This window comes from Castor canadensis, chromosome 16 (genome assembly GCF_047511655.1).
Source record: "Castor canadensis chromosome 16, mCasCan1.hap1v2, whole genome shotgun sequence".
NCBI lineage: Eukaryota > Metazoa > Chordata > Mammalia > Rodentia > Castoridae > Castor > Castor canadensis.
In genome coordinates this window covers 10,120,476-10,144,673 of record NC_133401.1, presented here as the reverse complement: position 1 = coordinate 10,144,673, position 24,198 = coordinate 10,120,476, and the positions used below count along the sequence as shown (strand labels likewise).

The 24,198-nt window shown below is 47.6% G+C and overlaps 1 protein-coding gene across 1 annotated transcript in view; it reads right to left on the bottom strand.

The window, feature by feature from the left end:
- Positions 1 to 24,198, bottom strand: part of Samd4b (sterile alpha motif domain containing 4B) — a 35,828-nt gene that overhangs the window by 10,363 nt on the left and 1,267 nt on the right. Inside the window, exons 2-3 of the mRNA XM_020156974.2 lie at positions 12,315 to 12,717; positions 2,677 to 3,147 (exon numbers count right to left, since the gene is read on the bottom strand). Of these exons, the coding sequence (XP_020012563.1) occupies positions 2,677 to 3,147; positions 12,315 to 12,510 (667 nt within the window). The 5' untranslated portion in view covers positions 12,511 to 12,717. The remainder of the gene's footprint in view (positions 1 to 2,676; positions 3,148 to 12,314; positions 12,718 to 24,198) is intronic.

The following is a 24,198-nucleotide window of genomic DNA, read 5'->3' as shown; positions in this document are numbered from 1 at the left end:
ACGTCTGGGGTTTTCTAGACAGGGTTCCTTCCAAGTCTCGATTCCCTCAAGCCTGGTTTCTGCCTGGCTCAGGACTCCTGGAAGAAGATGGCACACTCTGGGCCCTGGGGCTGGAGAACCCTCAATACAGGCCTTTGTCTCTGTCTTGCCACAGCGGGCCTCCTCCTTCCTCCCTTCTCAGCCAAGAAGGGGGCAGGTGAGGCTGAGGACGGGAAATTACCCTGACTGGAGTGACCATGCAGTTCCTGAGCTGCCCTGCTTGGCCCTGCACTGGCCTGGACATTGGCTGCAGGCTGAGGATTAAAAACAACAGGAATGCCGGCTAGAGCTCCAGGGCCTTACACTCTCCAAGAAACCCTGTCCTGTCCTTGGCAGCACCCCAAACCACTCTGCCTGTCCTCCCAGGCCAATCTTCATTTCCCACTCAAACATATTTTAATCATTTCCTGTTTCCTTCAACAGGAGGAAACTTTGTCCTGTCTTTCAAGACAAACTATGGCTGTAAGACCTGAGTTCAAATCCTGGTACTGCCACCTCAGAACGGGGTGCTCTTGGACAGGTCACTTCCTTCACTTCCACCTCTACTTTCATGTGAAGTCCTTTACACAGCAATGGATGTGTGGTAAACACTAATATCTGCTACTGAGATTACTCATCTAAATTTACCCCAAACAGACCTGCTGCACACTGTCCTAGAGCTTGCTACCTCCATGCCTTTCACTCATGCTGTGCCTACCATATGGTATGCCCAATTCCCTTCTCTCTTTGGGTGCAAACCCCAGTCCAATTTAAGCTTGGTCATTTAAAACTGCTTGGGGGTGTCCAGGAGCAAAGCTCAGTGGCAGAGCACTTGCCTAGTATGTGTGAAGCCCTGGGTTCAATCCCCAGGACTGCCAGAAGGAAAAACAAAAACAAAACACATGCTGGGACTCCCATCTTGGGGAGTCCAGAAGGTGTGGGGGAGATCACCCTGTACGGGTCGCTTCTCCCCAAGGTCTGAGAATTTTTAGGAGGGTCATTTTTAGGTGGAGGTGGTGTAGCACAGCAGTTCAGAGCAGGAGCTATGGAGCTATGCTGCCTAGATTTAAATTATGGCTACACTGTGTAAGGCAGGTGACTTCTGAGACCCAGCTAGATTTTGGAGTTTACAGGTATAACATTCTCAGAACAGCTCTTAGCAGGCTGGTAGAGTGGCTCAAGTGGAAGAGCACCTGCCTAGCAAGCACGAGGCCCTGAGTTCAAACCCCAGTACCACAAAACCAAACAAACAAAGAACTAAAGCTAGAATAGCTCCTAGCAAAGTCTATGTGTTCAGTATTTTAAAGCTAGAATTATCATTGTACCCAGGAACTGTAACACCCCAAGACTGAAGGCAAGGCTTATCTAAGACACCTCAGTTTGCTAGAGTTCCTTGGACATGCCCTGCTATCCCTCCCATCTTCCCAGGTTCTCACCAGCTCTGGGAAGAGAGGCAGACTGACTAAAAATCCACATTAACTGGGGGAAGAAACAGGCTCAGGGGGTACCTGAGGTGCACCAGGTACCAAAGACCTGAGCACCAGAGAACAAGGGTTCATTGTCACTCTCTTTTGACCTGGTGAAGGCACTGACCACCTGAGGTTAAATCATGACCATTTACCTTGAGTCAGGTCAAGCCAACTTCACCCTGGCTTAGAAAAGCCATTCTCCCTCACCCTGTTCATTTTGACGAACATTTCAAAAAGGCACATTGACACCAACTCCTCCTGTCCACCCAGTCTTCAGGCTGTCACTAAGTGAGCTATTTGAGCCCTCTCAAGTTGGCAGGACAGAACACTGGTCAGAGGCAGACTGGCACCAGACTGCCTGCCAGTTCCACAACTTCTGTGGCTTCATCTCTTTTGAGTTCCAGTGTCCATATCTGTCAAATGGGACTAATGGTACAATTGTGAGGAAGATTAGATCATATCTGAAATAGTACTTATGAGAGTGTCCAGATAATCAATGCTCAAAAATGTCACCTATTATAACTAATACTCTATAGTATGGGCTATGTTTTATATCGACAAGTTTATACACACATTTCTCAGAAGCCTGGAAGCCTTGAGTTTTGCAAAGTGAGCTGGAAGGGACCTCAGAGGATGGTGTCCACCCCTCTACCACGGGTCACAAACTCAAGGCCCTCAGAGGTCAGGGAAATATCAAAAATGCTCACAGGGAATAGGTGACTCAGAGGCAGACTGTGACGCATGGCAGGGTTTGAAGGGGGCAGCTTTTCAGCTCCCTCTTATCACTGCTACTGTGAGTACAGGCCTTGAGCTGCCAGATTTTTGGATTTTTTTTTTTTTTTGCTGGACCGAGATTGACCCCAAGCAAGGCCTAGAAAAGCATTCTACCACTTTAGCCACACACACCTCCCAGCTCTGGACTTTTTGAAAGAAGTTGGAAATCTGATTTTTAGGGGAAAACTTTATATCCCCAAATTATTTTATTTAAAAACAGAAAAATGAAACTAAAGTAAAGGTGGGATCAATAAGCCATGTCTGTAGGTCAGATTCAGCTCTGGGAATGCCAATTCAAAACATTGCACTACCTCAAAAAGCTGAGGCCCATAGAGGTTATGGGACTTGCACAGAAAGAGTGAAGACAGCAGTCTGACCATTTTCAGGGAGGTACAGCCTTCTGGGGTCCCCTCACCTGTGTTTGCGTTGCTCCCAATACTGTTGATGGCTGGCGGCACTGAACTGGATGGGTGGAAGGGTACGTGTCCGTTTTCCCGGGGTGGTTTGTCCTGCCAACCTGGCCCTGCCTCTCCAGGGCCCAGCTCTGCAGGTCCCCCCCACTCATCTGAGCCCTGGCGTGAGTGGTAGGAGGGCTCTGGCCGGGGGCGGAAGCCACCAGACAACCGCTCTTCCAGGTGGCTCAGCCAGAGGGCCAGGGCATTACGGTCCTCCAATGTGGTGGCCGGGTGGATGAGGGCATAGGAGAGCAGCTGACGGCTCTCCTCGATGAAGGCATTGCTCTCAATCGAGTAGGCCAGCACCTTCTGCAGCAGCCTCATGTACTCTGACTTGGCCTCTGTGTTGCCTGGCTGAAGCAGGGGCAGGTGGGATAGCAGGAGGGACACCACCTTCTCTTTGGATTCCTGCTGCCACTGGCTGACGATGGCTAGAGAGGGGATAAAAGGGAATGTCAGGAGGGACTGAGTGGAGACCACCATAAACCTGAGAGCTACCCACGGTCTATTGCCTCAGCTCCAGGCTACTTCACTTTTTCCATTCATGACCTTAACCTTGTCCTTCACAAGTAACTGAGATCAAACACACTTGCCCTGCTTCTAATTTTTCCTGCTTCTGTCATTCCTGTTACTTGCCACTCTGGAAACTAAGCTCTCCTGCTGCCCGCAGGCCTGTTCTTTCGCTATATCCACTGCCCTCTCTATTTCATGGCCTCTACTTTTCCCTGACTAGGGAAAGCAACAGGGTATAGCAGTTAAAAGCTTGGGCTCTGGAAATGAATGATCTAGACTCCTCAACCTATAAGCTAGACCTTGGGTAAGTCAACTTGAACCTCACCAAACAGTATTTGTTCATCTGTTCATCTATATAATTTGGAAGATAATTACAATACCCAATTCACAATGTTGCTTAGCTAATAAAGAATGGAAAGAATGGAATGTAATCCCAGCACTTGGAAAGGTGAGGCAGGAGGGGCATGAGTTCAAGGCCAGCCTGAGATACACAGAGAGATGCTGTCTCAAAAAACAAACCAAGCCAGGAGCTGGTGGCTCATACCTGTAATCCTGGCTACTCAGGAGGCAGAGATCAGGAGGATCAAGGTTCGAGGCCAGCTCAGGCAAATAGTTCGTGAGACCCTATCTCAAAAAACCCTTCACCAAAAAAATAAGGCTGGTGGAGTGGCTCAAGGTGTAGGCCCTGAGTTCAAACTCTAGTACCAGAAAAATAAATAATTAAAGTTAAAAATATTTGCATAGCCAGGTACTGGTGGCTTACGCCTGTAATCCTAGCTACTCAGAAGGCAGAGATTAGGAGGATCGCAGTTCGAAGCCAGCCCCGGGGAATAGTTCACAAAACTGTATCTTGAAAAAAACCCATCACAAAAAAGGGCTGGTAGAGTGGCTCAAGGTGTAGGGCCTGAGTTCAAACCACAGTACAGTTATAAAAAAAAAAGACATCAAATTTGGTGCTTATTTCAGCAGCACACACACTACAACTGGAACAATGAGAAGACTGGTATTGGACCTACATAATGACAGGTTCCATACTTTTTTGATTTGCATTACATTGAAAAAGAAAGCTAAGATACAGAACTTGGATAGGAGGAAAGGGGTTGTTGCAGGCTAAAGCTTTAAATCTCAGCCTCAGTGTAGAAGCTTAGATGAATACAGTGAGAGAGAGCCCCAGAGAAGATGGGGGTGTCCTGAGCTGAGTCTTTATCTGGAGGTATAGGACATAGGGAATGCCCTAGAAACAAAGGTGATGTTGAGCAGGTCTGTTGGGACAGGTTGCCACTGGAAATTCCCAGTCAGGAACATATTGTCCTGGTGTGATTTAGGAAAATAAATCTGTCTGTGTTTATGGGATGGGTTAATTAGACCAGTTGAAAAAATAACAGCAAGCATTTATAAAGTACATCCTAAATGCTGGGTCACTTTCCTTTTTTTTTTTTTTTTTTTTTGGTGGGACTGGGTTTGAACTCAGGACTTCGTGCTTGCTTTGCAAGCACTCTACTGCTTGAGCCACACCTCCAGTCCATTTTGCTCTGGTTATTTTGGAGATGGGAATCTTGTGAGGCCCAGGCTGGCCTCAAACTGTAATCCTCCCGACCTCAGCCTCCCAAGCAGCTAGGATTATAGGCATGAGCCTGGCATCAATGTTCTTTGTGGTCTGCCTAAACCTGTTCTTCTCCAGGAATCCTTCTTGGCTCTGCCATACCATAGAGCAATTTTCTTAAAGTGGTACTGGGGTTTGAACTCAGGGTGTCACGCTTGCTTAGGCAGGTGCTCTACCATTTGAGCCACTCTACCAGCCTTTTTTTGTGTTGGGTCCCATGAACTATTTGCCCAGGCTGACCTCAAACTGCAATGCTCCTGATCTCTGCCTCCCGAGTAGCTAGGATTACAGGTGTGAGCCACCGGAGACTGGCTACCATGGAGCTCTTGACCTCTCCTTCCCATCCCATGTCTGACAGCCTGAATGATGAGGTTTCCTCCTTCATCCATAAGAGAGATCCCCAAAAAAGAGGCCTTGGGAAAGAATAGTTACACGTCTGACTGCCTCCCTCAAAAACCTCCTTATCACTTGTGTGACGAGCTGAACAGACTAGAGGATGGAAATAATGCTAGTAAGGCAAAGGAGAGACAAAGAACAAGGACATTTGGGAAAAGAGACAACATGCAAGGCTAAGGCCAACTCTGTCCTTCCTCTTGGGCATCTGGGCTCACATCTATAGCCAAGGATGATTTGCAAACACGTCACAAGGATTCTGAGATATGCTAATGGTGAGGTCCTGAAAGAAGCAGGGGAACTGACTCTAAGTGGACAAAGCTAAGCCCCCCACTGGAGTGGGTGATGAAAGAGTAGGCAGAGATATGGCTTATGTCCCTTCCCCACCAGCCAGGTGGCTCTGGGCACGTGTGATTACTTCACAGTCTACTTTCTCTGTGAAGAGGAACTGAGAATCACCCCTACCCAGCGTGGCTGCTAGGAATTACATGGGACCGTGGCATAAAGGCAGTCTTCAGGAAATGTCAGCTGCTTCTACTAGTATTGTGGTTAGTGTCTTTCTTGGGTTTCTTCATTTCAAATATATAGATTCTAATAAGGCACAAGCCAACCAACCAGAAACAGAGAGGCTGGGACTAGGCGCACAGAAGGGAAGACTCAAAAACCTAGGTACCATCTGAGGGTCTTTCAGACCAAGTTTAGATTAAGGCCTTAAGATTCCAAGGGCCTCCAGTCTCCACCCACATTGCAGGATGGCCACTTGGCCACTTGTATAGACTTGAAAAATGCCCTTTTGTACCCCTCTTTCTCTTAATGACCTGCTTGGAAATCTATGGCCTGGAATTCATATTCTAATCCTACTTAAACCTGTAGCCCTAAGAGAATCAATCACATAACTCCCAACTCCTGGCTATGTAATCTGTGCATTTTCTTGGCCTGGGCCTTTCTACCTCAAGCTTTCTAGAGAACCCCCCATTAAAGTGCTTGGGAATTCATCCATTCACTTGAAGTCATCAACTCACTGGCCCAAACTACTAACAGAACTATCAGTATCAATTGCAGTGCCTGTAACAGCAGCAAGAGCATTTACTGAGCATTTCTGCCACTATGCTAAGAACATTACTGGTCTTCATCCCCACCTCAATCCTGTTTCGGCATTTCCATCTTGCAAACAAACAAGATTTGGGAAGGGGAAGTGACAGTTAGTGAATGACAAAGATGAGACCTGAACCCAGGTCTGTCTGCCTCCAGACAGGAGAAATTTTCTCCACAGCCTTCTATGTTCCCAATGCCAACTCTCCCTCTCCCTCCTTCTCTGGCTTTCCAGATCCCCTTCAAGATCTGTCACTAAAAAGCTAGGAGATGGTATTCCCTGTCTTCATTTGAACCAGCTCTGTGACCACAAGGCTGTCCCTCAAGCCGTTTCCATGTCTAAAAACCTTTCCAAAGCGGGACAGCCCTCCTGGAGTCAGGGAGTCCGGTCATTCTGCCCACCGTCCCTCTGGCACTGGCTCATATGAGGAACTCCTGGTACCCTCCCTGACTTAGTCCCTGACCTTTTAAGTTCTTGATGAGAAGCAAGAAGAAATGAAGTAATATTAGGGACAAAGTCAGACTTGCACCCAGCTGTCATGCAGTTGCCTGGGCAATACACTTCCTCTGCTGAGATTTGGGGAGGCGATGCACATGGAGCATCTGACAGCATCTGTCCAAAGTAAGCACTCAGGATATGGCTCAATGATGAGTGTTTTCTCCCTTCTCCTCCAGCAGTGAGCCCACCCCTTCATCCCTACCCTGACGTTCTCAATCGCTGTTGTGTAGGCCTTGCAGGGTAGCCAGAAGCATCTGGGACAGAAAGAAGCCTTGTCTAGGCCCTCCCCCACTCCAGAGTACTGCCAGGACCCCAGGGCTAAGGGACACAGCTTCTCCTCTGGTACTGCCAGGGGACGTGACAGAACAGCTTCAAGGGTTAGGCTCAATGAAGGACCTTGTTCTACTGCCCAGAAAGGAGAGAGTGGTTTTGGACGAATGGAGGCTGACCCTGGGTATATATGTGCTCATGCTTCTGAGTGGTGTTGTTTGTGGGAAGGGCGGGCCTCCCATGACTGGGAAGCATCAATGAGTACTGGAACTGGTCCAAGGAATTTGCGCAGCTTCAGGTCCCTGTGGTGAGCCCAGCTGGGGCTGCAGATGACGGGTGCAGATGGAACTTCTAGTTTCCTGCCCAGATCAGAAAAGTCTGGCCCAGAGATGAGGCACAGCAGGGGCCCTATGAATACCTGCACAATTGAACACAGATGGTCCCCTGGAATGTGGTGGTGTCTATGTGTAAATACATGCCCTTTCTAGGATCCCCAACCTTGGGTCACCCTGCTTCAGGTCCCAGCACAGTGTACTGTGTAACAGCACAAGTTCAACAGGCAAACTTCCCTGAGTTCGAAATCCAGCTCTGCCACTATGACCTGAGTTGATGCAACTACGGACCAGTTCTTTAAATTCTCTGAGCCTTGGTCTTGTCTGTGCAATGGTGACTGTAAAAGCTGTGAGGTCACAGGGTCATTATAAAGTCAATGAAACAATCTTACAAAGCACCTGACGTGCACAAATGCTCAGAGCATCAACTACTATTGTCACTGCTCCTGCTGGAGGATCTAGGGTCAGGCTGATTTGGGGCTGAGGGAGCAGTTCATTTAGGAGAGCACATCTGGGACTCCCCCTTGGGATTCCCGAAAGGAGTGGGGAATTTCATGCAGTTATTTACCAAAACCAGATATATCCTAGTCCCTTGGAGCTAGAGGCACAACGAGCAGTGATGAAATTCTGGAGGTGGGCGGATGGGGGGCAGGGAATGCTGTGACGCCAATGGCTGCCTCTCACCAAGCTGCAACCTGGACTCTGCAGCCACAGTGAGGGTGAGGGAGATTGGGTGTAGAGTGCTTCTTTGATGCAGTGGCCACCGGGCAGGGCTGGCCAGGTGACCAGAGCTAAGTAGGTCATGACCCTGGATCCTGGCAAATCACAGGAGCCAAATATATCTCCGAGACTGTCATAAGAGCCAACCCATTTTTATGTGCTGGGCTGTTGCAACAATTGTGGCAGCCTCTGGCAGCAGGCAGAGGGGCTGGGGTTTGGCTCCAGACATGCCCTCTCTGCCTCACCCCAGCTCACACAGACAAGGGGGAGGGCAAGGGGCTCACATTTTTGTTTGATGAACTGTGTGAGTAGAGCCTGAAAGGGGAGGGTGGAGGCATCTGGTGACTCACTTGCCACAGCCCCCTCCTGACCTCAGTTTCCCCACCCAGATTTAGGGAGCCAGAGAAGGAAGGGCTTAAGCCTGCCAAATAGAGACTGACTCAGAAGGCAGGAGATGGGAAGAGATGCAGGAAATGTGGCCCAGGAAGCTACAGGCCCAGGGAGGAAGGGGGAACCGAGCATCCCCACACCTCTGGTCTCCCTCCTATTAATAGAAACACCTATTGGTCCCAGTCAGCACCGAGGGAAAGAGGGCCAGGATTGTGGTTACAGGGAAGGTAGCACTGGGAGAAGGAACTGGGTGACAACAGGGAAACCTGGGACCTCCTCTTCCTTGTTCCAAGACCTGTGTATTGCTTTCCTGTTCCTGAATATTGCCTCAGGTTCTGCTTCCATGAAACTGGGGCACTGCCCTCTACTCTCCCAGCGGACTGAGAGGAAGGCGAGAGCCCCTTCCACAGCTGTAAAGCCTACACCCTGCTTCCAGTGGGTCAAAGGACAGTACCCTCGCCACCATCCCTTGCCCCCAGAATCAGCCTCAGCCTCAAAATAAATAGTTCTTCACTGGGTGTACACAAGAGCCAAACAGGGGGCTTCAAACCTCTTAGGACAAACCTAGACTTCACATGACTTTTAGGAAGTCCTTGGAGAACTGTGACATGAAGCCCAAAGTGGGACCCACTTGCTTAGGTCAGATTCTCTGTGCTCCCTGCTCTGTGGAGGAAACAGGAGGTAGGCAGCTCAGATCTAAACCTAGAGTCTCATGCAGAACTGGAGAAGTAGCAGGGTTGGGTGGTGGGGGGCACGAAGATAAACCCAAGAACAACACAGGGCACCTGCCTCCCTGCTCAGGTTCCTGCTTTGAAAGGATCTGGAGGTGCAGAGGGGCTTCAGTTCTTGGAATGGCAGTTCACAAAGGGCCTGGCAGGCAAGCTGAAGTCAAAATTTGGTTAGTGGGGTAAGTATGAATCTTTTGGGGAAGGGTGGAAAAGAGGAACAGGTTTTCTGAGGGGTCAATCCCACTGAATCTTTTTAAAAAAAAAAAAAAATTTGGTGGTGCCAGGGACGGAACCCTACCTACCATGCATGCTAGGTAATCACTCTACTACTGAGTTACAGTCCCATCTTACATTAAATATTACCAACTAGAGCTCTAGAAGAATATGCTAGGTCCCTCCAGAAAGAAAATAGTACACTCGACAATGCCTCTGCCCATTGGCACATTTATCCACAGCTCAATAGGGATGGGGCTGGCCCGGGTCACAAGGAGTGTCAGTGGCAGATGTGGATCTAGAACTTCGATGTGTCCCACATTCCATGACAAGTGAATAGCCTGGCCGAGTATCATTTCTCATAGTACCCGGTAGGCAAGAGAACCTGGGTACTTTTCCCAAGCCTCCCAGCCTCCCCCCCTCAGAATTCTCACCTAGTGAGTCTGGGTGTGAGGGTTTAACACACTCTCATTTCCTATCCTACAGTAAGGGGTAAGGGATAGGGACTGTGCCTGACAGTGGAACGAGTCTCAACAGTGAGTATCCAAGCCTTTGCAGCTATTAAGAAGGGGCATTTAAGCCCCACAGGATCTCCCTGGGATCATGTCTCAAGTGCTTTGCTCTGCTCCAATCCTAGCAGGCTTTCCTCCTACTGACTGTGGAGCACATCACAGCCCTCCCTCTTCCCACTCTCTCTAAGTTTTGCTTACCTCTCCACTCATCTAAGTACCAGTTTGGTATAAAACTTCTCACCACCTGACATGGGGATGTACAGGTCTTGATTCATATAGCCACTCATTATGCAATTCTTCGCAGAGCAGTGCTCCACCCTGGCTAGGCCTCAGCCCCATGTACAGCATCTGGGAGGGGCCTCCTAGTGTCTGCGTGAAGTGTAACGTGGCTTGCATGGGCAATGTGGTGAGACATATTTAAACTACAAGTTCCACAGGATCCTAAGAATTTATCCTAGAGGTGCTTAACAAGTACTTATCACAGCATTGTTTGGGAAAGCAAACCCGGATATGCCATGGGGTAGAGTTGCTGGTCAAGAACACCAAAGTCAAATTTGAGCTTGAATTTCTACAAGTTCTGAGAACAAAAGCAAAAACTCTTGAGTGTTCTAATTAATCACCAGCAGAAAGCACCACTGGTGAATCTGATAAACAGCCAAGACCTGCACCCAGAGGTTATCTAACTGCCTGCTTGGGGTGGGGAGGGGTAACAGAGCTGTGTAAAACACTGATCTGTCCCAAAGCAGCCCCCACACTGGCAGCAGAGCCATGTCACAAACAGAACTCCCACCCTGGTGCCAGACCAGAGGAATATTCCCTGATGGGGAGGGTGGCAGGTGGGAAATGGGTGCAGTTGAGCTGGGCTCCTACTGTTCTTTGTTGGCCAGGCTAGCAATCAGGTTGGTGTGACTCCATGTCTGAGTAACTGTCTTCCCTTACAGTCATGGTGCTTCTGGGACTTGTACAGAAAAACTCAGGAAGAGATAAAGGTGACTGTTGGTAAGATGGGCAGGTCTGGGGAGATGAGGGAGGCCAGGCAGCTCTGTGGCTCCCCAAATCCCAATCCTTGAAGCCCATGTTGGTTTTCTCTCCTGTGATAGTAAACAGTACCTGACTCACAGGGTGGTGGTGACAATGACAACTGAAATTACTGGGTATTTATTACCTGCCAGGCCCTACTGTAAGAGCTCCAAACACATTCACTCACCAACTTCTTATGAGTACCCAAAACACAGAAGTAAATAACTTGGGTCCATGGCAAGTGACAACTGTGATTCCAACCTAGACAATCTGAATCCAGTGCCACCAAAGAATACTGCTTTCAAAGTTAGTAAATACACACAGGAACACTTGGCTTGCAAAGGCCCAATGAGAAGTGTTATTATGAAGAAGGTGGTGGGAAGAGTGAGGGTGACTAATTTGGACAAACTCTGCAAGGAGCCTGTCTGTTCCCTTCCCAGCTAGCTTTCGGGTATCTACAACCCTCCCTCTTCTCTCACCTGCATGTCTCTCACCTGTCACTGGGGTCAGCAGCTCTCCACCCAGCCCTGTGGAGGCCCAGAAGGCCAGGAACACTTTGGCAGTGGTCCTTAAGATAGTTCTCTGGCCTGACTTCTGTCTATGACTGGGGGTGGGAGGGGAAAGCCTGGCTCACCCATCCCAATAGCAACTTCATGGGACACAGGATGCATCTCTAGCAGGTGCTCAGGGAACTAGTATGAGGACTATAACTAAATTCAAAATTCTCTTGAAACCAGGCACTGGTGGCTCATTTCTATAATCCTAGCTACTTAGGAGGCAGAGTTCAGGAGGTTTGTGGTTTGAAGCCAGCCAGGGCAAATAGTTTACAAGACCCTATCTCGAAAAAACCCATCACAAAAATGGGGCTGGCACAAGGTGTAGGTTGAGTTCAAGCCTCAGTACTGCAAAAAAAAAAAAAAAAAAAAAAAAAAAAGAAAAAAAAATCCCTCTCTTGAAGCTTTGAGTCTATGCTTTGAGTCCAATCTTCCTTTCAGGGTAAAGAATAGTACTGGATGATCTGTGAATTTTGGAGTTCTATAATTCCCTCCTAGCTGATATCCTCATCCTTTCCAAGGTAATGACTTTGCTCCTTTCAGCTGCCCACACAAGCCACCCTACCTGATCCTTCCTCTTATGGGCAGTTTCCAGTTTGTGTCCCCCATAGCACACCTGAAGACAGACATCATAGTCCCAGGACAGCCAATGAGCACAGAACCCCATTTCTCAGCACACTGTTGGTTGGCCTCTGAGGGCATCTGGCCCCTGTTCTAGGTCTCCCTCCTGTACTCCCATTGCTAGAAGCAGAGACTCACCAGCACTGTTGGCCTCTGACTCCAGCAGGTGGATGTCATTGCAGTCCGCTAGCGAATGCTCCAGGCAGAGCTGCAGGAAGCGGGCTTGGGTACGGGTGACCCGCTTCAGAAGTGACAGCAGGGCCACTGTCTGCTCACACTCATTCCAGCCCTTGAACCAGCCAGCGAGGATGCCCACTTGGTCTCGGAACATCATGGTGCCGGGCCTGGGGCCAGGGTGGGGGGGACGGCGGTGGCAAGGGCCAGCGCCGTCACATGGTCTCGGCTCTGGGCTCCTGTTACCTCTCCCCTGAAGGCCAGGGCTTGAGGACCTTCCCTGGCGTGGTAGCAACAGGTGGTTGGGGGAGGAGGGAGTCTGCTCACATCTGGGGAGATCTTGGTCCAGCCACGCCTCTCCAGGCTCCTAGAAAAGGAAGGAAAGGGATCAGAGAGACTGAAGGAGTGGAAACTGACCTGGTGAGTGTGGGCTGAGGGACGCATGGAGGCCTTGTGTCTTCCTACTTCAGGATACTTGTTCTGAGGAACTCCTGAGACAGGGATGAAGCCAACACTAAATTGAATCAGTTTCCTCCTCCAGGTCCAGAGGAAAGGCATGATTAGCATTCAAGAAACCAATGCCACAGACTGAGAAGTTGCGGCCCCTCACTCCTGGCTATCATTGGGCAAAGGAGGTAGGTTTAAAGCAGCGTAAAGAGGTAAGACTTTTTCAGAAATAGGAAATAAGAAAGGCATGCATTATGGGAAAATATTTGAATTAATGGAGACATGTGATCCTGAGCACATCTCCTGACCTTGCTTGTCTCCGGCCACCTCCTCTGAAAACTGGACAGAGTGACTGCTTACCTGCCAAATGGACCCTAAGGGCTCTCTAATTACAGTAAGCTAAACCTACAATGCTTGGTCAGAAGTGGATGGTGAGGTGGTGACCCTGGTGGAGACCTCAGGTACACAGATAGTCACTTACTGGCTGGGCACCTGCCAGCCCTAGAGCATGGGCAGAGACAGAGGTGTTCAAAGATCACTAACAGGCTGAAGGGATCAACCCAACTGCCCCACTGTGGAAAAGGCACAGCTCTGATCTCTAAGATTCTCCCTACCTCTCCTAGCCCTCTTCTTCATTTCCTTCAAGTCTGTTTCAGACCCAAGCTCTCTAGGTTGAGAAGTCCCCTTGGCTTCCATCTAAACCCAACTGCCAAGAGGGCGCCAACATGTGTGGAAGGGAAAAGTTCAAAACTCAAAGACACCCAAGCAAGAAATTTCCCAAATTCCTCTCTTAAACAGACACCACATAGAACTTCTGTGTAATTGTTTCAATTGGGCAAACAATGGCCCAGCTGTCCTTCAGTGAACTGGCTTCTGGACATTACCCTGTGGCCTTTCTCTAAGTGTCTTCAGCTCCCAGTCTCCACTCAACATTTTCTATGTCTGTGTGGCCTGCAATCAGTGACCTTGTCTCCATCCCCCTCTGACTGAGAGGTTCCCTCAACTGAGAACTCTATACAAAGAGCCATGAACTTACTGGGCTCAAGTCTTAGGGGCCACACCCACCTCCCTGAATTTCCATGCTCCTGCTGAGAGGCTGAGGTATACCTGGCAATGGCTGTGACTGGTCTCACAGATCTGTGGGACCCTAATCAGAGCAAACGGGGCATAGCTGTCAATCCCTTTCGGTATAAGCCGCAGGGAAAGGTATGAGGCAAAAAGAAAGCCCACTTCAAGTTCAACAGGCCCGTCAGGAATCTTTTTAAGTGGAAATCAAATGTCTGCCTCCCTGGCTTAAAGTTCTCTAATGACTTCCCATTACACTTAAAATCTAAAGTAAATCCAAACTTCTCTTGGCCAAAAGTGCCCTGCAGGACTCTGGTGGCCTCTTCAACCTCATCTTGAACCAAGTTCCTTCTTCATCGATTCTTCTTCCCTGGAGGCTAGTTCATATTTGTCAGCTCAATGTCACTTCCTCAGAGAAAGCTTTCCTGAAAATCTGAATTAAGGAGACCTCCCCATCACACAATTGTACTGATGCTGTTCCACTTCTTTTACATAATTTAGTACTCTGAAATGTTTCTTTCTCCTCACCAAAATGCAAGTTATATAGTCAGCTAGAGCCTAGAACAATACCTGGAACACAGAGGGTGCTCAGTTAATATTAAATGAAGAAGTAGAAAAGCAAGTGTGGAAGCCATACTTGGGATTTCTACAAGGAAAAGATGATAGAGGCAAAGGGACAGCCAGGCACCAGTGGCTCGCATCTGTAATCCAAGCTATTTGGGAGGCTGAAATTGGGAGGATTGCAGTTCAAGGGCAGATGTACAAAAAGTTCACGAGATCCCATCTCAAACAACAGCTGCGAGAGGTGGTATGCACTTGTTAGCCTAGCAACAGTGGGAAGCTTAAAACAGGAAGATGGTGGCCTAGGTCAGCCTTGGCAAAAAGTGAGGACCCATCTCCAAAACAGCCAGGGCAAAATAGCCAGAGATGTGGCTCAAGTGGTAAAGTACCTGCTTCACAAGCGTGGAGCCTTGAGTTCAAACCGCAGTACCGCAAAAAAAAAAAAAAAAAGGCAGTGGGATCTGGAAATCTTGTTCTAAGAGAAAAATTTGAAGGTACTAAGGAAATTTCCCCTTAGGGAAAGAGAAGCCTCGAGGGAATGGCATAACTGACTGACTTGGAATTGGTAACTGTTGAAGACATGGTGCACTCAAGAGGAATTAGATTGGTTTTTACTCCAGATGAGAGAACCCAGGTAGATGGCTCTAAGTGGGGAGCAAACTGGGATATAAAAAATATTCAAAGTCAAGAAAATTCAGCTCCAGTCCACTCCAGCCTCCAATTCTCTCTGATGCTGGAGTTACTCCGCTTCTCTTCTCTACAATGTGTGTGACAAAGAGCCGGCTCGGGTCAGATGTGACAAATGGGCTTCAACTCACAGGTTTACTCCAGCTGACTTGTAGTAACTGCCTAGAGCACTAGGATGAGAAAGATCCCAAGGAAATGGAGCAATGGGAACAGCCATGAATGAGAAGCAATTAAGTAACTGAGGCAGACAGACACTATGCCTATTAAAAAACAGGCTTAGGCCTGGGAGTGTGGCACACTGGTACAGCACTTGCCTAGTGCTGGATCTCCAGCACTGCGAAAACAAAAATAAACCCAAAATAAACAAAAAAACTACATCTTGAAAGCAGGATGAAAAAAGCAAGAATCCATGTCTAGTGTTTGATCTGTAACTACAAATTCTGGAGTGATGTCCACCAGATGCATAGTAACATTCATAGTATATTGTTTTTGTCTTTAAAGGACACATTATAGCCAGTGTGTGCCAGTGGCTCACACCTGTAATCCTGGCTACTTGGGAGGCTGAGATCAGGGGGATTGAGGTTTGAGGCCAGCAAGGGCAAATAATTCTCCAGACCCCCATCTCCAAAATAATCAGAGCAAAATGGACCGGAGGTGTGGCTAAAGTAGTAGAGCGCCTGCTTTTCAAGTACAAAGCCCTGAGTTCAAACCCCAACCCCCCTCCCCACCAAAAATGCCATATACAAACCCCACATATAGCTTAACTAAATATTTTCATATGTGTATACAGAAATGTGTGGAAAGATATATATACCCTAGGCTGTAAAGACTGGCTACTTTAGTGACAGGAGAATTAACTAATACTCTATAAAATTTTATACTTTATACTGTTTCATTAGATGCAAGGGAACACATCATTTCATTTTTGTTTTTTTGACAAAGGGTCTTGTTCAGGATGACCTGGAACTTAGCCTAGAGCCCTTGATCCTCCTGTCTCAGTCTCCCAAGTGCTGATGTGCAACATCACACCTGGCCTAATTTTGTAATTTTAAAAGAATTTAACGAATGTAAGGTTGCATTCTATTTCCCAGCTCAGTGAGAAAGAACACTGTGATTGATGATCAAGCTTGCCCCGGATGCTGGGTGGATGAGAAGAAGTCAGTTTCCCTTCCCAGCTCAGGCATTCCGTGGCTTTCAGTCCCAAGGCAACAGCTGCCTCCACATAAGGAAGAATTTTACAATGAAACTGGTGCCATGTGAGGAGGTGACAAGCTTCCTGGCTGCTGGAAGTGGTCAAGCAAAGGCTGGACAAACATCCCTTGGGAGTGGGAGGGATTCCTTCACTGGGTGGCAACTCATAAGACAGAAGGACACGTTACTATTTCAGCAGGAACATTTGTGATGGGAGGTTTGATATGCCAACAGCATTTACAGCAAAAAGATGACCACATCCACAAACAGACCAAAGTTGTGCACACTCTTGCCTATAAATACTTTTACTGGGTCGTTACTTTTCCTAAGCACTAGCGCTGTATCCCTCAAATACGCTGCTGACTAAATACTATTCCAGACCCTTCCAGCAAAGCTTTGGGGCTGAATGGGGGCTCCAACATGATTCTTACCAGGCCAGGCTTTGAACAAAGCAGGCCACCAGGGACTACAGTGAGTTGTAAAGTCCACACCCAGTCTAAAGGGAGAAGTCACTATTCAGGGCTAATCAACTGTTGTCCTACGGGAATGTGCATCTCGTAATATTAGGTCTTAAGATTGTTTTAAAAATGAGCTGCAAATCTGGCTCTGAAAATACAATTCCTGATTTTTAAATGCTGGGAACTAATTCACATTAAAACAGAAACAGTGAGAGTACTTGCCTAGCAAGGGTGAGGCCCTGAGTTCAAATCCCAGTGTCACAAACAAACAAAAAAGCCCAAAACAGCAACAGTGAATTACTACACAGAACAAATAAAACCCATGGCCTATAATCCTTGGAACAGACAGATGCAAAGACCAGAAGTTGGCTGACTATCCCTCCCTAAGCCTTCCCTGGTGTACATCTTTAAGCCACCCCACTGCCTAGGAAACATGACTGGTGGAGCCTAGAGTGATGGAGGGCTCTGGCAATCTGCAGTAAACACTGGGGGCTTTATTAAGGTCAATTTTGAGACTGCACTGTTAAAACATCATTCTTACAACGTATCTCCCCTGTACAACTTACATGAATTTTTAAAAAATCCATCCTAAGGGAAGTGATCCCTATGTGTTCAGGACAGGGTAAGGATGCTGAGTGGTCTGGATGGTGACTGAAGAGGACTGAATGACTTCCTTCCATTGAAGGATCTGGTCCCCTGCCTGTCTATCCCAGGATATGGATAAAGCATTATCATCTTCCTGTAAAGGATTCACCAGCCAAATCACCATCCCATCTTCTGGTACCAGCACTGAGTTCCCTTAGGAGAATCACCTGTCTTTCTCGGCTCCAGAAGTTGACACGGAGCCTGGCCAAGGAGAGTCCTCCCTGAACTTCTGCTGAACTACTAGGTAAAAGGTTTGGTTACTAGTTGCTATCTCTGCTACCTTGTGACAAAAGCCTGCTTCTGTGTGAAGCCCATGCAGATGAAAGCATCAAGAGATGAAGAGAGAAAAGAAGACCTGGACCCATCTAGCCAGAAGCCACCTCACCAGCCCAGATTTTTCAGCACCACAGACTAATACTTTTTTTTTTTTGACAGTACTGGAGTTCAAACTCAGGATGTTGTGCTTGCTAGGCAGTTTACCACTTAAGCCACACCTCCAGTCCAATACATTCCTTTTTTTTTTCTTTTATTATTCATATGTGCATACAAGGCTTGGGTCATAATACATTCCTTTTTGATACTGGCCAGTTTCAGCTGCACTTCTACACTTGACTACTCCCATAAAAAACAGAATTCTCTGTTGCTCTGGTTTCTTTGTCCTCACCTGGTCAAAAATGGCTCCCTGCCTTTGAGGAGAACCAGAAGAGGGGAAACCCTATGGCAAAAGTCTCTCACAGTCTGGCAATATCACTACCTTTTTGCCATATTTAGAACAAGTAACCTTCTTGGAAAGCACCTTCCAACACTGGAGGTGGAAAATGGAGCCAACAAAATGGCTAAGAGGTTCCAGGGAAGAGAGCCCAGGGCTTTCTCTCTGGCCCCAAACAGGGAGAAGAGGTCCTTAGACAGAAGGTGCCTCTGGAGGTCAGCTCTGCGTCAGAAACAGAAACTGCAACCAATGTTGGGTCAGTCAGACCGGGTTGGTGTCCTGAATCTTCTGATGATACTTACTTGCTAAATTGACCTTTGGCAAGTAACTCAGTTTCTTCTTAAGTGAAGCTGTTGTAAGAATAAATGAAACAACGTATATGAAAATATCAAAGTGATGCTTAACCTACCTTTGCACACCACTCCATTAAGTGCCATGTGGGAGGCTTTGCTACCACTTCTCCACTGGTGATCTCATTTGATCCTAAAACTGTTTTTTTTTTTTTGAGCAAAAGTCTCATGTAACCTAGGCTGGGCTTGAAACTGTGGTTCTCCTGCCTCAGCCTCTCAAGTGTTAGGACTGCAAGTGTGCGCCACAAAAACCTCTACCTTTAAAAATATACATGAGGCAGAATGCTTGCCTGGCATGTGGAAGGCACTGAATTCAATCCCACAAAGTATCACATGAGTATAATATGCAACATAAATAGGTGATATATAAATAGCCCCATTTTACAGGTGGAAAAATTGAGACACAGAAAAGATAAGCCACTTTCTCATGACTGTGTGAAGGATTTTTAAGGACCAGGCATTCTGCCTTTAGAGCTCTTGTTCTTAACAAAACTGCTGCAGCTTCCTGTACATTCCCTTCTGTTCCTAGAAAATTGCACCTGGGGTACATCCTTTAATGCCAACATCTCTGGATAAGTAAAGGGGTCCTATCAGCATTTCTGCCTATTTCTGCCTCTTCTACAGCCCACACCGAAGCCTCTGAAGAACATACATTTCATAAACAAGGCTAGTTACACTAAGGTTAAGTCACTATCATCCTAACAGGAGGTATGACAGAGCCAAAGGAGTCCAATGTTTCTCTTGTAAAAACCACTCTTTTCAGAAACTCTTGAAATATGTACACAAAATGTGCACACTGTTGGCTCAGCAGAAAAAGAGCCTTTTGTACAAATGGTCCTGGGAAAGGAATAAGAGGTGGGGAGAAGCCAGGCAGGACCCTGGAAGGTAAATGCATGCAGCATGGAGTGCTCTGGGACACCCCGGAGGAAGTTGGGATTCCTCTTCCCAGTCCTAAATCAGCTGACCTTTCCTCTCTGCAAGTGTACCTCCTATTCTGCTCCCTTGTTTGTACTTGTATTCTTACTAAGCAAGGTAATCAACCCTGTAGACTGGACTATCGCCCCTCTGTGGACAACTCAGGTTTTCTGTCATCTCTGACTCTTCCTCAAGATGCAGTTTGCCAGATTTTTGTTTTGTTTGAGGCGGAGTCTTGCTGTGTAGCACAAGCTGGTCTGAATCAGCCTCGGGAGTCCTGAGATTACAGGCGTGCACCACTACAATCAGCTCTTTTCCCTCAATATACTTATCTTTCCTGAAATTAGAATGCCAGGTTGCAAATATAGGCTCAGCACTTACTACCTGCCTAATTTGGGGCAAGTGATTTGCCCTGCTATACTGTTTTTTTCTCATCTGTAAAATGGTTTAATACAACCCACTCTCACAGCATGGTGAGGCTCAGACAACCACCTAGATTCCTTTCCCTAATCCCATTCTCTCCATCTTTGCTGCTACCACTCAAATTGCCATCCTTCCTCATCTGGACCAATGGACTACCTCCTAACTCACCTTCCTGCTCCCATTCTTGCCCCTCTATTTTCCTCATGGAAACCAAAGTGAACTTTCTAGAACATAAATCAGATCATGTCAATGTCTCACTTTATTAAAAACACCCTTCTAATGGCTTCCCAACCTCTTAATCAGATCTGAGACTGACAAACCAGAAGTATGAGAGGCGCCATTGTAGGAAGATCAGAGAGTAGGATATTTAAATGAAGCATGTTTCATGCAGGGAGAGGATTGTTGCACTGTGGGCAAGTCTGTCATGGCTATTTCTTGAGGGCTTGCTATGTGCCAGGTGTTGTGTCAGGAAGTGGCCACGTGGCAGTGAATAACACAGACAATCTTCTTTCCTTGTGGCTCTGACAGTCTTGGTGGTTTGGGAAGAGGTGCAGCCTTCAAAGAAATACCTCTTGATATTGTAGACTCTGTCCAACTGGGAAGACATCTGAGACTTGCATACTCCATACATGGCTGTTCTACAACATGCCCTCAACTAGAGTCTATTCCACAAATTTACACTAACACAACAAAAATAAGACTTCATTCACAGAAACCTACTTAACTCTCTTCCAAAGTTCTGAGCCCTGAAAATCCAAAGCTGAGGCAAAGGGATTGAATACCAGGACTCCTGGATTCCACACTCTGAGACTACCACCAAGCCCGGCCACCCACCTCATTCCTGCCTCTCCCAGTGAGGAATCCCAGTAGAAAGTTTAGTTGGGTCAGACTAGCCATAAGCCACAAAATCTCTCTGGAGCCAAACAATCACAGTGCAGAGAATGATAGGTAACTGCCACCAATGATCAGAAAGGTCATGGGATAGAATCACAGTCCTATTTGGCTCAGCAAGCAGGAGACCCAATTCCAGAGTCCAAGGCCGAGCACGGGTGATGCATGCCTATAATACTACCTACTCAGGAGGCAGAGATCAGGAGGATCGTGGTTCTTAACCAACCAAAGTAAATATCTTGAAAAAAAACCCTTCACAAAAAAGGGCTGGTGGAGTGGCTCAAGGTGTAGGCCCTGAGTTCAAACCCCAGCACACAAACACACACACACACACATACACACACACACACACATACACACACAAAAGAAAAAATATGTTCAAGGATCTTCTCACACTTAGTTTGTTTCTAAACTGGGACTCCTGGAATGTTCTCTTTCCACTGAGACTGCTAAGGAGACAGGATGCTGACACCCAGCTCAGAAACCTGTTGAGGATGAAGCTAACTCAGTGGAGAAGAGAGAAGACAGTATTAATTGAATGCGTGGATGCGGCTAAAACTCTGAAGCCCTCCCTCTAGCTCTAGACTTTCAGTAACCTGAGTCGACTGATTGGTCCTAGCTCTTGCCTCTTTTTTTAAGTTCTGCAGTGGAACTGCTAGAGAGCAAAAAAAAAAAAAAATCCCCTTTTAAACTACTTTGACCTAAGGTCTACAACTTACGTTTTTCGAGAGCTGGCTGGTATGAGCTACTTATTCTGCTAATGCTTACGCTTATAGGCAAGACATTGTTCTAAGAACTTCATGACAGTTCTACGAGATAGGAGATCATCGTTACCTTCTATGGAAACTAAGAATTAAAGAAGTAACTTGTCCTAGGTCACAAAACTGTGACAATGTGGGATACAGATACTATCCCAACCAATCTGGGATACCTAACGACCACACTATAATTCTCCCATGCTCCCAACCCTATCTGGACAGAAAATCCTGCTCTGATCCCTGACACTATTGTCATGGAACAGAGATACACCACAGACTTCTACTGTTCCACCTGTCCTGTCCTCCATTTCATCACAAGTAAAATGAGGATAATCGTCGTTCACCTACCTCATAGGGGTCCTACGAGCATGAGATGAAACACAGATAGGGCACTTCCAACGGTGCCTGGCAGTGGGAAGCACTCAGTAAACAGTAGTCACTTTGAGAGTCAGTGAAGTGCAGCTGGGAAATACCATACTAATGGAAGACTTTGTCTTCTTTCACCTCTATCCAGAGGTGAACAGAAGTGACATCATGGGAGACAGAGGAGGAGCTTGCTTGTCTTTGACCCACTGCTGAAGCTGTTTCCTCTGCCTGGGCAACACTTCATCAGTGTTCCAATTCCCAGTCCAAATACCAAGTAAAGGGCTTCCTCTCACTGCTGGGTCCCCACAGCATAGAACTAGTACCCCATGTTCTGTCTGTGTACCTGCCCCAGGCCTCCCCTGAACTGTGAGCTCCCTGAAGGCAGGCCTCAGTGTTTACCCTGCTTCCTCATGGCTCTAGAGAGAGAGAGAACCCCCTCAGAGGTTGAGGGGGGACTGAGAAGCCAACCAGGATGGAGGCAGGTCACCAAGAATAGCCCAGAATCCGGAGGCTGCATGAAGAAAAGTCCTAGTAACTCATACAGGACCTATCTTTCAGAGAGGAACAAGACCATCTCTGTACTCCCAGAGCCCCCAGTATAGTGAGGATGAGTGGGCAAGTCACCATTATTTTCAAGGGAGGAGGTGAGCAGTACTCCAAGAGGCACAATGAAGAGTACTTAGCAGTTAAGACAGAATGAACACTGGAGGGTGCCGATGTGGAGAGGGATGATGAGGAGATGAGAGGGATGTGTGTGCAAGGTGGTGTGTTTCCAGCAGAAACACCAGAGGCTGGGGGTGGGCATGAGGGGCAGCCAAAGGAGAAAGTGCTAAGGAAGATGTGAAAGGGAGCCACTGAAAGGCAGCTTGTGAAGAAATTACTCAGAGGGTGGGGTGACCTTGTAGAGAAGCCAAGGAGGGTAAGGATCTTTCTGGAGGATAGGGACTTTAATAAGCAGACTCCCAGGAAAATGGGCATGTGAGGCAGGCTTAGAGGCACACCTTCAGGAATCTTTCAGGGGCTGCTGTGGGGACAGGGGAATCCTGCTAGAGGGCAAGGTGATGCCCTCAATTACAATCATCAGGAGCATTTGCTAAAAACTCAAGTTTGCTGGGTCCTGATCCCAGGTTCTGATTCAGTAAGTCTGGGTGGGATCCAAGAATGTGCATTTCTAACAAATGCTGCAAGGCCAGACACCATACTGTGAGAACCAGAATTACAGGGGAAGGGGTTCTTCAGTGAGGGGCCCCTCAAAGGTGAAAAGGAAGAAGGCTTCTGAAAGGAAAATGGGGGGAGTCCCCAAGAAGTCTCTAAGGAGGGCATAAGGGTCTTTCTGACTCTGAAGGAAGGAAAGGTCTAGGAAGGCAGGCTGAAAAAATGGTCTGAGAAAAATCTCTGAGCACTAGACACAGAGGGGAGACGGAGGAAGGGAAAGAGGGGAAGAGAGAGAAAGATGGATCTTTAAAAGGAGATAGAGAGGCTTGGGAGGGGGGAGAAGTCTGGAGGATGTTGGGGCCTCTGGAAAGATAAGGGGGGAAGGAGGCTCAGAGCCCAGAAGGATCTTACTTGTTTTCAGAGGAATGAAAATAGAGGAGATGCAGGACTGTAAACAGTGGTCCTAAAGGGAATAAATGTGACAAGAGTCCTGAGCAAGTCTTCTTCAGGATGTCACAGGGGGAGTGTGAGGGACAGTTCTGAGGAAGTTTCAGAGGGCTGAGGGTTCATGATGTGGGGCAATTTTGGAGAAAATTCCCTAAAGGGTATATGGGGAAGGTGTGGCCTTCTCAGAAGGTCTGGGTGGAGTAACATGCATGACAGAGGGCTCTTTTCCCAAAAAACTCCTCAGCGGTCTCTGATAAGGAAGGAGGCACCTCTGAGTAAAGTCTCCACATGGAGAGGCAGAATGGGTGGGGGTGGTGTCACAGTAGAGGGTTTTCCAGAAAGAACTCTGGGGTTCTAAGTGCAGGACCTCCAAGTTAATTTGAGGGAAGATGAGGTATGTGTGTGGGGCCTTCCACAGGAGAATTTGGGGGACCAGGGAAATCTACAAAAAGCTTTCAAGTCTCTTTGTAAGGCAGGAGATCTGAGTATTGATTCAAGGGGTTTTGGTGGGTGGCAGGAGGGTTTCTGGGAGGGATTTCCAGCTCATGAGGTTCCAGGGTTGCTGGGGTCTCTAATGTAAGGGGGTCCTGAAACCACATCTCTCAGGGGTCATGAAGGGGATCTTGGGATTTTAGAGGGACAGGAAGAAGGACCTTTAGAAAGTTCACCTAAGGGCTGGCAGAGTGGCTCAAGCAGTAAGCATGCTTGCCTAGCAAGGGTGAGGCCCTGAGTTCAACCCCCCAGTGCCACCAAAAGAGCTGTAAAAAGTATGAGAGAGAC